The 15629-nt window shown below is 43.8% G+C and overlaps 1 protein-coding gene across 2 annotated transcripts in view; it reads left to right on the top strand.

Moving 5' to 3' along the window:
* The window catches only part of CAPSL (calcyphosine like), a 173010-nt gene that overhangs the window by 75530 nt on the left and 81851 nt on the right, over nucleotides 1-15629 (top strand). For both annotated transcript variants that reach the window (XM_078674943.1, XM_078674942.1), the window contains exon 2: nucleotides 2630-2766. In XM_078674943.1, coding sequence (XP_078531069.1) covers nucleotides 2630-2766 — 137 coding nt within the window. The remainder of the gene's footprint in view (nucleotides 1-2629; nucleotides 2767-15629) is intronic.

The following is a 15629-nucleotide window of genomic DNA, read 5'->3' as shown; positions in this document are numbered from 1 at the left end:
AAGTGTGGATGCACCATCGCTAGCGGGCATCAGGGTCCCTATCCTGATGTTCGCTGACGATACCCTTATTGTATCTAAAACCCCAGCAGGACTCCAGCGCGCCCTGAATATATTTGATATGCTTTGCGGGGAACATGGTCTCGAAGTTAATCCTAGCAAAACAAAGTTGATGGTTTTTGGTCAAAGGCGCCGATCCCAACCAAGGGTATCTCTGAATAATATCGAGCTTGAGGTAGTAAATGTTTTTACTTACCTAGGGGTAGAGATTTCAAGCAAGCCAGGCTGGTCACGACATATTGAGAAGGCGGTACTGAGACACCAGCAGATTTCAGGGGCGCTCCGGGCAGAACAAGTGAAATCAAAAATTCGGCCTGTAAAACCGGTCCTCATGGTCTATGATGCTAAAGCCCTGGGTGCAGCCCTGTATGGGGCAGAAGTATGGGGTTTTGAGAGGCTCCCCGCCCTACAAATATCAGAGAATAGGTTCTTGAGGGGAATAACGAGCCTCCCCCAGAGCACACCATTAATACCACTTGGCTTGGATTTAGGGAGGAGACTGGTTAGTGACCGCGCCCGATTAAGGCCTATCCTTTATTGGAGATGACTGTGGACGACCCCAGAGATCCGACACTATGCTGATGGGTTTTTAGCCCTAGTTAAATCAGATATATTCCACAAAATATCATGGTTGAAGACGCTCAGGGTGGTTCTTATTGAGCTCGGTCTCTCTAACCTTTGGGAAAATCCGGCAGGAATCTCCGCCCGACGCAATGGTAAAAGTGCACGTTGTGCTTTTCAAAGCGCAACATGACAGGCACCGCGCGGTGCCTGCCATGTTGCACTTTGAAATGCTGGGGGGTACCATAGGTACCACCCATGTGCACCCCCCAAGCCACCCACTCCCAGGGAGTCTCCGCATGCCTTTCACGCCTCGGAAATGCATTGTGCAAAGCCCACTGTAATATGGCGGGCGGTGTCTAAAAGACACCGCCACCATGTTACTGGTTTTCCGCCCCGGCCGCTAGGCGACCGGGGCGATAAACAGGCAAGCGGTGTTTCACACCGCCACGGTCCCTCCCGCCATCCAAATCTGGCGGGGGGGAATTGGGCTGATGATGTCTGGCGGATTTCCTCCAACATCGTAATGGACCCCATTGTGTTATGTCTAACAATATTTATATCTGAACTGATGTCCTGCAATAAATATTCACTGAGTGACTGGTTTTTTGAGGTGGAGGGCTAGGGCAAATCTTCATGTCTCTCATGGTGCAGTGTTTACTGGTGGGATTTACAGACAGTGGCGTAGCAAGGGTGAGGGCGGTCCTCGCTGGATGGTGCGGGTTTTGGGGGTGGAAGCCTACCCCCGCTCTTACCTGCCTCAGGGCACAAATCCTATTCGTAAGCACCCCTAACCCCCAGTGCTCTACTGAACAAAATGTAATCTTCAAATGTCTTATATAATTGTAACATACCTCCTACGTTTTAGACTGCTACATAGTTCTAAGCTCCCCCAGAAATAAGTGTTTTCTAGGGGCAGGATTTGCTAGTTGTATTCCTATTGAGGTGGCACGCAACCAATCTACAATGAGGAACAAGCCATTTAGAAGTTAGGTTAAGGGTAAGCCCCTCCATATATCTAACTTACTCTGTGACTTCAGACCTCTGCGGTGACAACCGTGAGGAGATCCAGGGCAACAGGTCAAGTCTCCTCAGACAAATAACTCCTTTGAAGCATCTGCTATTTTTAAGCAGAGCCCCTCTGCAACTATCTGTGATCTATATTTGGGAGTAACTCATGTAACTGTTCACAACAGACAAACGTGTGTGATATTGTTCACCATATGTATCTTATGATGATTCAGTATCTCTGAGGGATTTTCTAAGTATCTGAGTGCGCTCCGGGATGCTTCCCCTCGCAGTCCCTCGTATGTTTTTGTTTTGTGACAAGTAGTACGCAGTAAATGTGTGACTGTATTTTTATTTGCACTCCTCAGTGGTAATTTGGCGGAAACTGCCACGTGCCCATCTAGTATTTGGTCAGCAGAGCAAGAGACTACCTTAATTTCCATTAGACAGAGGGCATTCAGTGTGCAGAGGCTTTGTAGTACTTGACGTAAGTTTAATTTTTACCTAATCCTGCAAACCTATTGGCTATGCCAATGCTTGTTACCTAATCCTGATTGCCCTAACTCATTCCAGGCCAAACCAATAAGATGGGCAAAACCTCAATTTGAAAAAACACAGGTTATATTTATTAAGATGTTCTTTTTTAAACCTTTGCTTTAAGAATCTAATGGCCTATGATTATTTTATCTTGAAAGATGTTAATATCCTTGTTATTTAAATGGCTAGTGCCCGTGTTACAGGTAACAGAAGCCTTCTTTATGTGAGGCATCTGCTGATGATCTATTACAGACGCTCCATCTCCCCCAGCTTCTTTTGAGTGTCAATGGATTGTCTCCAGCATTCACTACAGAAAGTTTTTAGGTCACAGTTAAACATGCTTCATAGTTCCTAACAGATATTTGCAAGATTATATATTTATGTATTGTAAAAATGTATATTTTATAATGCATTGAAATGTTTATTCAGTAACAAATGTGTTATTATGAATAATATTATATCCTAGATGGCAGGAACAGCACGGCATGAGCGAGAAATGGCAATGGATGCCAAAAAAAAACTTTCAACTTCTACGGATCCCATTGAAAAACTTCGGCTTCAGTGTCTTTCGAGGGGATCAGCAGGGATCAAAGGGCTTGGCAGGTACAGCAATGATTTTTCGATAAAACGTCCTTGGTGTGAAGACTTTGAGGGTTATTTATGTTTTAATAATTTATTTGATTTTAAGATAGAAACAAGAAAATGACAATAAGGGAACCTGGCACAGGATTGGTACAGAGGTGTAGATTGACTATAGAGGGCGGAGGAAGTCTGATGCTTGAAATGCAACACATTAGAGAGGCTTGTAAGATAGAAAAAATACAGCAGGCCACTGGATGAATGATTCCATGTTTTTTCTACAGAACAAACTGTATGAATTACAGGAAATGAGTGTACATCATACCAAGGTAAAAGACAAACATCTATTTACAGAACAACATGGCATCAACTTTAGACACATCATCAATAGTCCTTAGAAATAAGCAACACTAAGCTGCAGGAGTTTGGATCGATCCTGCAAAAGGGAGAGGACAGAGATAGAGAAGAGCCCGGCAGCCACATGGAACAAACAGAAGGGGTGCCCAATAATAGAGTCTAACCTTATCCAGCTGTTATGTAATATCTTAGGGTTGCCTGTGAGTTGCATCTGAGAGCAATGTGTACTCCTAAGGGAAGTCATCCAGGCCCACCACGTATGGAATGAAACATGATTAGCAGCTTTCCAGTCAATGAGAGCAGCTTTGACTTCTATTATCTTTAAATAGCTCAAGGAGAGCTAAGTCTGGATCTGGTGGAGTGGGCGGACTCTGGGCAGCATTTGGGCCAAGAATAATCGTGGGGAAATCTAGTGCAATGTTAATGGCAACAATTCTACTCAAGTGGTTAGAAATAGGGTCCTAGTGACAGTGGTTAACCATTTACAGACATTACATGTGTTCCTTGTCCCTGCATTCCATTGCGCAGGACCAATAGTGATCTTAGTCAGTAGGTTTCAATTTATATGATTTATCCGGGGCCCAAAGGTGGAAAGGCGATGCAAAGAGTTTGGTTTGGGCTAATGAAGGAACAACTTTGTTCTGTAAAGAGTGAGTACAGATTTTGTCTCGGGTATCAAATAAGGGGGTTCCCTGTCTGTGTTAAGAAAGTATTTTGACCATTTGGTCTGAGTAGAAAGAGGGGACATGGTAGTAGAGGTACAAAGTGAAGTGTACATTTTAGAAGTAGTGTTTCCCTTAAGAAGGCACTATTCAAAAAAGGTCACCTGAGCAGGTTAATTGAGAGGACATCATTTTGATATCTTCCCTTTAATACCCAAAAAATGATACAAATCCATGTTGGTCAGGGAACATTTGTGTCGAAGGGATGCAAAAGAAAAAGGTCCCATTTCAAAGTAAACGTCGACAACAAAATGAATACCTTTAGCAGCCCAATTAAGCCAAATGGGGTTGGAGACTTCCAAACGGATATATGATTCGAGTTTGTGAAGTCATCAAAAAGGAGCTTATCCACCAATTTTAGAGCTTTAATGGCATCCAGAACAATTTGACGAGAGTGGGCGAGTTGTAAGGTGGACATGGTTAAGAAGGCGATTATAGAATACGGGGAATAGAGCGCTTGTTCAATCTGTAACCAATGTGTTTGTTTATCAGTGTCCTTGGAAAACCAGCGAGCACCTTAATTTGCCAGGAAAGCAATTTGATAATCAAACCAGTTAGGAAATTTGCAGGCACCCACATTGTAATTTAAAGTTTACTAACACCAATTCTAGTTTACTGTTAATTCCGCAAGAAAGTGGAGGTAATTTTGTCAATGAGGGACCAAATAGGGAGAAAGGTTTACAGGAAGCATACATGATAAGAAATTTAACTAAAGGAGTTGGCATCATTTTCGAGATTTTCATCCGTCCCCACCAAGATATGTATTAGGGGACCATGCCGTTATAAAATGCCTGATTTTATCCAGTATTCTTTGTTCACTGTATGAAATAGGATCAGTAAGATTGTGACTGAACAAAATACCAAAATATTTTATGTATTTTGATTACCATAGTAAACTTGTGTTACCGAGACTTTGAGAGTTATTTAGAGTTTAGCGGGCCAGGTACTCAGACTGCCATGTCTGCTAAACTATAGTTTTGCCAAGTCTATTTAGAGTTGGGCAAACCATTATGTTTCAGCTTGCAGACCCCCACTGGCTGAAACTATAAACTGACGGACCCACAGACATCCGACAAGTAGGCTATGTACCTTAAACTTCCCACCTTATTTAGGATGCTGTAATGTACTTTTTATTGTTCTGGGCTGCCGGGAAATATCTGGTGGTCCCGAGCAGAAAAACAACTTAGAAATGACCCCCCACGCCCTGGGAGAAAATTACCAGGGTCTCAGGATTATTTGTTTTTTCGTTTTTCAGAAACAAACTCCTGATTTGGGACTTTGTTCTTTCAAAACTGAAAAGTATGCCGAGCTCTCGCATGAAACATTGCGGAAGGTCAGCAGACTTGCGGTGCCTTTCAATGGAGGCGCTATGGCGACCGATACTCTGAATGCACAGAGATCTCTGAATATTGAAGGCTGTAGTCTGCAAAGGCATTGGAGTACATGCAGTGGTCGAAGTGGGGAAAAAAAGTAGGGGAACTGTCAGCGTAGAATCAGGGGGGGAATAAACAGAGGATTGGATCAGTGGGCGGAGTCAGAGGTGTGGCTAGAAATAGCAAAACATACCAATTTTTGGTACGTTTGACATTTCACTGACCAGTTACAGCTTATAACGTTATTTTAATCAAACAATTGATAAACATGTTTATTTGAGGTTTAATATATAAGTTGTTAACATTTAATTTATTTACAATGTTGGACATGTTTCCAATCATAGAATATTACAAATACGCTTAGAAGTGGAATGATAAGCCATTTGTTTCCTAGTCTTCTTATTTAATGTAACCAGGTTCGGGTCTGGCAGGAGGCTCAAGCATCCTTTGATTCTTGGCAAATCATTTAATCTCCTTTTGCCTGAAAAAGCAACAATTTGCAATGCAATAGACTTCACATTACTGAAAGTTTGAGCTTTTGGTGTTGCATTATTATTTGCAACGCCAATAGGTCAAACTTTCAGTAATGGGAGACCTATTGCATTGCAAAGGCTTGTTTTAATAGACCACATCCCTAAACACAGACAACGCAGTGGTACACATTAAAAAACATAACAATAAAACAGCAGATAAGACATGCAACATTTTCCGGTTATTTGAAAAAAATGCACCAGGTATTTTATTTTCCCAACGTACGTGATGTTTGTGGAGTTCAGAAGCAGTCCAGGCTCCTCTTGCAGGCCCCGGTACAGAGAAAAGAGCAGAGCTGTAAAGGAGGGTCCGGGGACCTCTGGGCAGGTACAGAGAACATTTTCCAGGAGAGGCTGGGTCAGCTTAGGGCCTCTTCTACAGCCGCCGCTGTCCCCCTATTTTTCAGTTCTGGCTAGGTGGAGAGCAGATTTACAGCAAGTCACAAAGTCCTCAGTGAAGCCCTTTTTAGGTCTCGCCTGGTGTTAGCAGCGCAAATGCGTTGGAATTTTGGAATCGATACAGTTTGAGAAGGGAACTTTAGGCCACGCCCTTCTCTTTAATTGGCTTGCGTCAGTGTTTATGTTAAACGCTGGCACGTGATTGGCAATCGGGCTTTTGGGTTACCGCCTTGTCCACTTTAAGGCCGGCCCATTTGGACAGCCCAACACCATCTTTGTTCTCGTGACTTGGGAGGCTTTGTGTGAATGTTGATGTCTCAGCCCTGCACGTGGAGTGCACTATCAGAAATGGAGAAAGTACGTGCCTGTTATAAACCTGCAGAATAGGCAATTATCTATGCCGGTCTTGCATGGGTGTGTTCTATTTCTCTCTATACTACCTTGATCTTCTTCTGCTTGCTTTGACCCAGGAGCCACACGTTCCTAAAAACCACCATCATGAGAATATGGGATGCACTGGGTGCTAAAGCTGTTTGTCCTACAGTACGTCACACACAGAATATAAATTCTGCAGCTTGCGTTATCACGCCAGCTTCAGGATACGTTAGTTCTGCAGCAATAGACGTTCGATAGCTTGGCGATCCATCTAGTTTGGGTTGCTTCTGTGCCTTCGGCTTTTGATTCAAACCGGAAATGCCTGAAAGGCTGGCTGCCAATCAACATATGAGCCTGTGGAGCAGTGGAAGGGAGAGAGATACAGCCGGTCGGGACACTAACAGGGAGAAAAATACAGCCGGTCGGAACACCTACAAGTAAACCAGCAGGACTAGTGCACCGAGCCCCTGCAACTCGGTCATTAAAAAGGTTAGAATTGTGCTGGGAATTTGTCACTGTACACCTATTTTTGAGTTTTTTTCCACTTGGGTATATATGAGCTTCTTCTTATCGCTGTACAGAGGTTCATCAATTAGGTCGTTAGAGAAAATGTGCTGTTCAAACGGAGGAATTGTGGTGGCGAGTGTGATGATATTTCTGAAGTAGCCTGTCTCTTCAGTAAAGGATCAGTGGACACATTAAGCTAAGCATTGGTCCTTGTTGGAGAAGAAGCATTGACTGCATTAGATCTGCGACCACAGAGCTTCTAGACTGAACCAACAGCCAACCTATACATTTCTAGTCATAACAACTACTATGATATCCCTAGGTATTGATGCCAGTGCAGCACTGCCTAATACATTTGAGTGGGAGGATATGGGTAATGTAGGATGGAGTCAGTGACAGCCTCTGGGCTGTCTGTACAAATGCTAATATTTACATTTTCAACCACCCAAAAAATTAACAAATAGAGGAGAAACGTTGTAACACAACTCTTCCGGTTTACTTATTGATGCAACAAGCAGATCTTATTTTATGATAGTAGAGGGTTACACAGAATCCGCCCCTGAGATGCTAGTGTAGATTGGGATATAGTACTTTATAGAGTTTATGAAATGTAATCTGTTTATCGTTAGCGAAAAAGCAAAAGACGGTTCATTGTCTGCAAATACTTAATGTAGGAGAGTAGGATCTGCTTCCTATGGTTACCCCCACTTTTTGCTGTGATTCACTAGTTTTTCGACTTTAGTCTGGCTGTGGCCATGCTAATCAGGACCACAGCCTAGCTGTTCTCTCTCTTAATTGATTGCATGTACTTTAGGTACATACCAGATTGGCTACTGGGTGGCCCTTGTGAACCCCTAGTATATGGTACCTTAGGTACCAAGGGCATAGGTACCCCCGGAGGCCTACCAGGGGCTGAAGCATGTATTATGCCACCCCTGGGAAGCCTTCCAAAATGGCACAACAGGTCTGCACTTGCAGCCTGGGTAAGGTGATGTAAGCACCCCTTACTTAGATATAGTATCCCTATATCTATCTATCTATCTATCTATATATATATACATATATATATATAGACACATATTAACCTATAAGTCACTCCTATGACAGGCCTTATCAATCCTGAAGGCAGAGTGCTTGGTTTTGTGTGAGAGGGTGCCCTAGCAGCCCTAGCACGAGCTGAGACCCTCTGCAGCTTTCGGAACCATCTCCTTTTAGCTGTTCTATGATATAGCCATCCCGTATACTCTTAAGTGCATTATAATCCTCACAGTTAATGCTAACTTTGGTTTGGCTTTATCAAAACATGTTGTGTTTGGTGCCAAACACTTTGGAATACTACCCCCCGCCAGTTCTGGCGCGGGGGTAGCATTCCACCCTTTTAGAGGGGGAAGACATTTACACACTTACTTACCCGGTAAATGTTTAAAAGAGCCTCAGCATCACAAAATGGATGCTGCTGCCACAGACACGAGTCTGACCTCCTGCTGCTGGATGAAACCCTGGCAGGGGCGGCCTGGACAATAGGTTCCCTGTCCAGAGAGGTGCCAGCACCTCCCCAGACAGGCTTTAGTGTATTGGGGCAGGATAGGTTGTATTCAGTGAATGCTTTTCAGACATTGTCTGGGGCACACAAGGTGGTCCATGCATTTCCCAGTTCAAAGCGGTTGCTGGGACACTCAGCCCCAGCTCTGGCACGAAACTGGACAAAGGGGAAGGGGTGTAACCACCCCCACCCCAGGTCCTCCCATAGGTGGGACCCTAGAGTTAGTCCAATACCTAAACGTAGTATAAGTATAGGAACCCAGTCACTAGGACTTTAGATTACCCTGGAAGAAACTCTGATGCATAATTATTGGACCTTTGACATTCCATTTCGACTGAAAGATGGAAGAAATCTCCCTTGAGGTCAAGGAGTGACCTCCCTGTTCAAACAGGCACCAAAGAAGCATCTTGCTGGTCTGCATTTTTGAGGCTCCCGCCGGATCCCGAAGAATCTGCGACACAGGACATAGACTTCCAGACATCTCCAAGGCTGACACGAGTCCCCAGCAAAGCTGAGACCTGTAGCTATCACGAGAGACGTGGGACCGGAACTCCTGGCCATCCTGCACTTTTGCAAGTGCACCTACTTCCTGAAGTTTCCTGAAGTTGTGCATTGGGGTATTTGAAACCCCTACCTTGAGCACCTTTTGCACCGAAGCTCAGAGACCTACACTCTACAAGTGTTCCCTGGGCCTGCTTTTTGCATTTCCGCTTGAGCCTCCTTCGCAATTCCTAGTCCATTGGCTAGTGGGTCCCCGCGAAGGACAATCCTTTGTTTTTTTAGCTTTCTTTGTTACTCCAGACGTGCTCTGACTCCCCTCTAAAGGGTGAGTCCCTCAGACCTTGCTGGTCTGCACCGAAGCCAATCTTGTCATCTTGCGTGGGTTGCTGTTGCCAAGGCTTGTTGGGTCCAATCCGGATACCACCACTGCAGCACTCGACATCCTTTGTGGGAAAGATCGAATCCAGCTCCTGGTTGTCGTCGACACCTCCTGGACCTCGTGGCTGAAGAGTCAAGCTTCACCTCCTTCACTTGAAAGCACCTGACATCGGCCAGCATCTTCTCGTCTCCATCCTGGTCACTGACTAGTAACCCAGACTCTGTCCCCTCTGCTTTCAGGTTCTTCAGATCTCCGATTCATCCTTGGATCTACCCGTACACTTTTCCTCTGGTCGCCTGCAGCACTTCTTCGCAGCTCTCTATTGGAATCGACGACAAAACCCGACATGAAAAGACACCTATGCACCTGGCTTCCCTGGGTGAGGTAACATGAGTACTCCGGTGCTCCCATGTGTCTTGACTCTCGAACTGTCTAAGTCTAAAGGGATTCCATCGTAGTTTACCCCTTAGTGTCCTTATTCTTTAAATTTGTAACTCTGATTTCCTCCATAGAAGTCAATGGTGATTTGCGGCTGTGTTTAGACACTGCATGCGTCCCCCTTGGGTCTCCTGTGTCCCTACCTTGGGTGGTTCATGGTTGCCCCAGCGGTTCTATAGGCCCTAGGCCTTTTCACTATGCTCTATGTGGTTCTTATACCACTTTCTTAGTATATGGTTTGTGAGGCCCCTAGGTCAAAACGTTTACTGTGTGCTAAATTAAGTCCTTGTATTGTACTTTGACCTCTAGCCTCATAAAGAGACTAGAGGGGTTGTGTTTAGAATAAATACATATGTTTTATATATATACCTTGTGTGGTGCTCTTTCATTTGATCATTCAAGAGATTATAGACTGGTAAAACAACCTGCTTTACTTTCCTCCAAGTCTTAACCTGAAGGCTGCTCTCCACAGCTACCATTAGGATAGCTTTCTATAAGGTTGACTTTAAACCTACCATAAATAAGGGTCCTTTGGACTGGTGCAAGGTGCCCACTAGAATAGTGGACATCATATGCCAGGCCAACTTCTCACACTTAGCTATAGAGAGTTTGACTATGACGCTTTAAACAAAAGAAATCTGCAGTTGAACTGAGCAACTGTGTGCTCTTCATAGAGTCATATGCTCTTTATCATCGTTTAATATTCTGTTACACATCGTCCGTAGTAGATTGGAACAAAAATATGTATACAAAACTGTGCATCGTGGGTATAATGCTGCATTTCTTAAGGAGTGGAGATTATTTTATGTGTTTAAAAAAGCACACTTGCGTGACTGGCTACAGGTGAGGCATGGCATCCGATATCTTTGTCCATTAATGCAAAATGAACAATTGATGTACAGAATGCAGAACAATGTCATACATTCACCCCAGTACAGAGTTCTGACCCTAAATCCATCGTTTTTTTGCTCACCATGCCATTCCAGTTTGAACCCAGTCATATGCAAATCAGTCTGCACTCTGCAGCCAATGGGAACAGTCCATACCGAACTGCCAAGCCAGGTCCTCCCTGGACTGGAAACAAGCATCTTAGGACTGGTTTCGGAGTTTAACCCCTCTTCAGCCAGGATAGCTTGATTCCCTTTGGTATCGCTTTGTTCGCCCTAAGTTGGCAGGGTATGCCCATACGTGGGTCCCTTACTCACTTTGCCACTGGATTCAAGCTAGCCCAGCTGATGATGACTGATTAGCCTGAAACTGGTCCCAGGATGCTTGTTTCCGGTCCGGGAAAGATATGGCTTGGCTGTTCAGGCTGGAGTGTTCCTATGAGGCACAGGGTCAGACTGATTTGCATATGACCAGGTATAAACTGGGGTGGCTGAGTGAGCTAAAGAATGATGATGGATTAAACCCAGATCAATTGACTGGGGGTGAGTGTTTGATTTGCTCAAGCGCTCCGCCCACCATCCCCTTTGGTATCATCTTTGTCCACTAACACTGTTCAAAAGCAGCCTTGGACCTTAGTTAGTACACATTTTCATTATAGCTATGCTCAGTATTTTTGCATACATTGAGTGAAATTTGCAATATTGAGGGGCAATTTTGATACTTATCAACATTTGTGGTTACACTACATCATCCAGACCCCCTTGATCAAGGACCTTTGCTTTTGCTACTCCCTTATGTTGGATTAAGAGCACTAGCATTTTATGCCCTTTTGTGGAAAAGTGAACAAATTAGACATATTTATGACCTGGTGATACCAGCTATTTGGCAATTATCTGTACGTTCAACTATGGTTTCTGGCTTGCAAAATGATGACAAAATTAAAAGAGTTTTATTTGCTCAAGTGGAATCTTTCCTAGGGTTTAGGGTGAATCAGGCCTGTGCTGATGATAGTGCAGCTGTAACTCTTAAGTTGTTATTAAATTCCACATAAATGTGATGAGGTTATATGGAAAAAAACATATCTGTGCCTTTTGAGATGTGTGAGATTTACGTCTGATTTTTAATTGCAATAGACTGTTAAAAATTGTAATTGTTTTAGTTTTAAGTACAAAACTATGTTACTAATTTTAATTTATAAAATCATGGATACCCTCGCGTAAAATTATACCAATCACAAGAAGATCACACTGTATCTGTGTCACTGCAGGGTTGGGGTCCTTCACCCATCTCACGCTACTATCTGTGTAGTCCAGTGCGTCCACTGTGTAGTCCACTGCGCCGAGTGAGCCACTCACACTTAAGGTATGGTATGGCACCCCTTGCCAAAGCACTCCCTCTCCCCTTACTGGAGAAGGATCCAGTATGTAGGCCTTGGTGTCTCAGTGACCCCTCTGAGAGAGTCCACTGCGCAAAGGGGGCCTCTCGCACCTGAGATAGGGAAGTGATACCACTTCCCATGGGATCACAGCTTACTGGACTTTAAACGTTTGCCTTGACTCGTCTACCGGTTTGTGTACCCGTCACCCTTCCCCTCCTCTTCCCATGCTGTGTCTCTCACCCTTCCCTCCTCTTTCCCGCCTTCATTATCTGACTACCTCCCCTGCTCCAAACCTCCTCCCCTGAATCTCTCACCTTGCCTGCTTTTCCCCTTACGTATTTGTGCTTATTGTTTATCTCGACCTTACAAGTAACTATGTGGCAATGCTCTAAGAACTATGTAACCTGTGTAATGATGTAACCTGTAACTATGATCTGATGCTCATGTAAAGCGCTCTGATACCTCCGGGTCTAGCCAGCTCTAAATAAAACTTTAGAAAATAAAAAAATAAAATAAAAAATGTGTCTCAGCTGCTTATCGTCCTGAACGTATTGTACTCTTATAACAATACTATATTCCGCTATTCAGTGCCCATGTTATTCCTTATTGCTTACGTTTTTAACCGCTGTAATAACAAGTGTTTGTGCTGCCTAGCTCAATAGTATGCTTTTTAATCAATCTTCCACGAAATATGTAATAGTCCAGCAGTATTATTATTTGTGTGACTCACCTGCTTGGTGTTACATTGTTATCTACATAAACCTTTTTTGACCTGTTTTTGCTCATTATATTCCGAATATTAATAATTAGTGAAGTTTACTTATCATTAGGATTCACAGGTGAGGTTTTGCTAACAATTAGTTTCTTAAAACCTACACTCAATTGCTTCCCGTTCTAGTCAACACTTATTTTGTTTTCACAAGGGAGTGAAGAGATGTTCTGACGTCATATTAACATCAAGAACAAAAAAAGCATTATTTTAATAAACAATGCTCATAACTTTGTTCGCCCTCCCTTCCACATCGCTCATAAAATGCAGGTTAAATCGCAAACAAAAACACCTTTGCATCCTTCACAGCACACAGGCTAGCACTGTTATAAAACAGTTAATAAATGAAATAATACTCCACTCATTCTGACACGTTTTATCAAGTAGGAAACCTACACAACAAAAAAAACGGCAGAATAAGCACTCCACTGCAAACAAAAACTCCTAATTAAAAACATTATTTACCATTGCATTGGTCACAGTGGGGGCAGGCAGGTAGCCTCGGCAGTAATGAGCTGTAAATCACGGCAGCTTTGCTTTGCTACTTGCAAGTGGCGTCCTCACTAAATGAGGGGTGAATCGTGGCAACAGGGCCATCAGAGGTGGCACTTTACGCGCCATGCTAAGACTTATGGCCCTTTCAGTGTCACTTTGAGGCTCCCAGACTCAGAGGGGAAGGGGATGAGACCGGGGGCACTGCAGAGGCCTTCCTCGATGTGCACGGTGCACCACACTGGCTGAAAAATAAAGATGTCATGTTAAAGTATGGCTATTTCTGCTGTTCCGGGACGCTGTTTTAAAACAAAGAAGTAGGGGAATGGACTGAAATAATTTTTAAAAGTAGGGGCACGCCGTGCCCTTCCGATCCCGGCCCGCCCACTTCTAACACGGAGTACATGCCTCTGCCGTGCTGGCGGAACAGAGTACATTGCGCCAAACACCTAATTAACCCCCCTCTCCCAATGTCCTTGATTGGTATGCTCTGTTCTTGATGTGAGTAGGTGGGGATGGAGTAATCTTGTGTACAGAAGTAGATGTGTAAATAGCCTAATATGGATGGGTTGTTCGGTCCCAAGTCGAAGCCAATAATGTGGAGCAAAATCCAAAGCCACTAAGAACAGACGAAATGGTTAGTTTAAAAAGGGTGTAGTAGGGAAAATATACTATAAGGCAGGCATGGAACTGGTTAGAAGGAGGCATATAGGAGACATGTAACACTGGTAAGCAAGTAAGGGTCACTGAGCCTAATTAAACGAGCATGAAAGAGAACATCACAGGACCTTTGATGAGTGAGCTATAAAGAAATGATTGATTTCAGAGCACCCTCGTTTCTTAAGTATCATAAAGTAGACACAATATTAATAAATGTATAGACATGTTCTTGTATGCTGCCTAAAGCCACAACAATAAGTGCAAAGAAGCAATAATCGTAAACTTGTGGTTGTCCTCTAAACTCAAACAATGATGCAGTGGATAGAAAAGATTAGTTGAAACCTTGTGGCTAATGCCTAAAACCCAAATAAAGATGCAAGATAAGAGAAACTAAATGGACCCTTAATTAGCAATGCACTCTCATTCCATAGTCTTCTTATGTGGCATCAGGGCCTTTGTCTCGGCAGTCTGTTAGTCCCTCTTATCAGGCTCTAGCGATAAAGGGCAAATACACAATTGTGTGGATTGCCTGTAATCAGTAGGACACATCAGCATGCACCTTCACAGATTCTTATGATCTTCCCAGATGCTTGAGTTCTAATGCTTCAGAACTCGTAGCACAATTTTGATGTTCAGCTCAAAGTTAACTGTTGGGATCACATCACTCTCTGCCATAGCTCAAGCTTATCCTCTTAACTTGAAGTGCAGCTGCTGGATTACACAGTGCAGAAGAGCAGGGATGGGCTCCAGGGATTCTAGGATTGACACACAGAATATGCCCTGGTGCTCACTATAGTAGCAGCAAGAGATGAGCAGCCACAGTTCTGCTCATCACAAGCCCTCGTTGAAAAGCAGGATTGTTACCACACTTTGCTTGCAGAGCCTTCTGGTTAAATTAGTTTGAATAATGATTGTGCACACAGTAGGTCCTAGGCCAACATAAAGCAGAGAAACATCATATACAAAGGGGCTTATCCTTTTTACCATACATACTACTCTCCAGGTATGCCTTGAACATTGCTACCATTGACACCACTAGTAGTGAAAGCTTGCACACTTTTTGCTCCTTCTTCTCCTGTTTAGAGCTGGAAGTGACCTTGTGCAGGACCCAAGGATTCAAACATTGCTTGTGGCTGCCTTGATCATCTGGTCCAGTGGGCTTAGAGGCATGTGACACAACGTGACTACATAGCTATAGGCAAACCAGCCACGAGTTATGTCATTTTGAACAAATATTATACTGCTGAGCTCCTAGCAGCTGATGAGGTATCATGGGACACTTAAGATCTAAATTTAAGACGCGAGACGCACTGGTTCCCACAGTACCAGCACCACTGAGCCTGCCAAACCCTGTTTTTTTTATTTTATTTACAGAGGGCCAGCCGCAGTGGAACTGCTAAATGCCGAATGCAGCAGGAACAAGTAACTGCTCCCATTACGGAATGCATTGTTGTTTTCTCAGTATCCTCATTCTCACCTGTATTCAATGTGCAGCCAGCACTACCTCTGGTAGCATGACTCCCATCAGCATGTAGACAAACGAAAGACTACAGGCGGGACAACTGTATTTGCAGTT

The sequence above is a fragment of the Lissotriton helveticus genome, chromosome 2_1 (assembly GCF_964261635.1).
Source record: "Lissotriton helveticus chromosome 2_1, aLisHel1.1, whole genome shotgun sequence".
Classification (NCBI taxonomy): Eukaryota; Metazoa; Chordata; class Amphibia; order Caudata; family Salamandridae; genus Lissotriton; species Lissotriton helveticus.
Note: the sequence above shows the minus strand (reverse complement) of the source record. Positions and strands in the feature narration are given on the sequence as shown.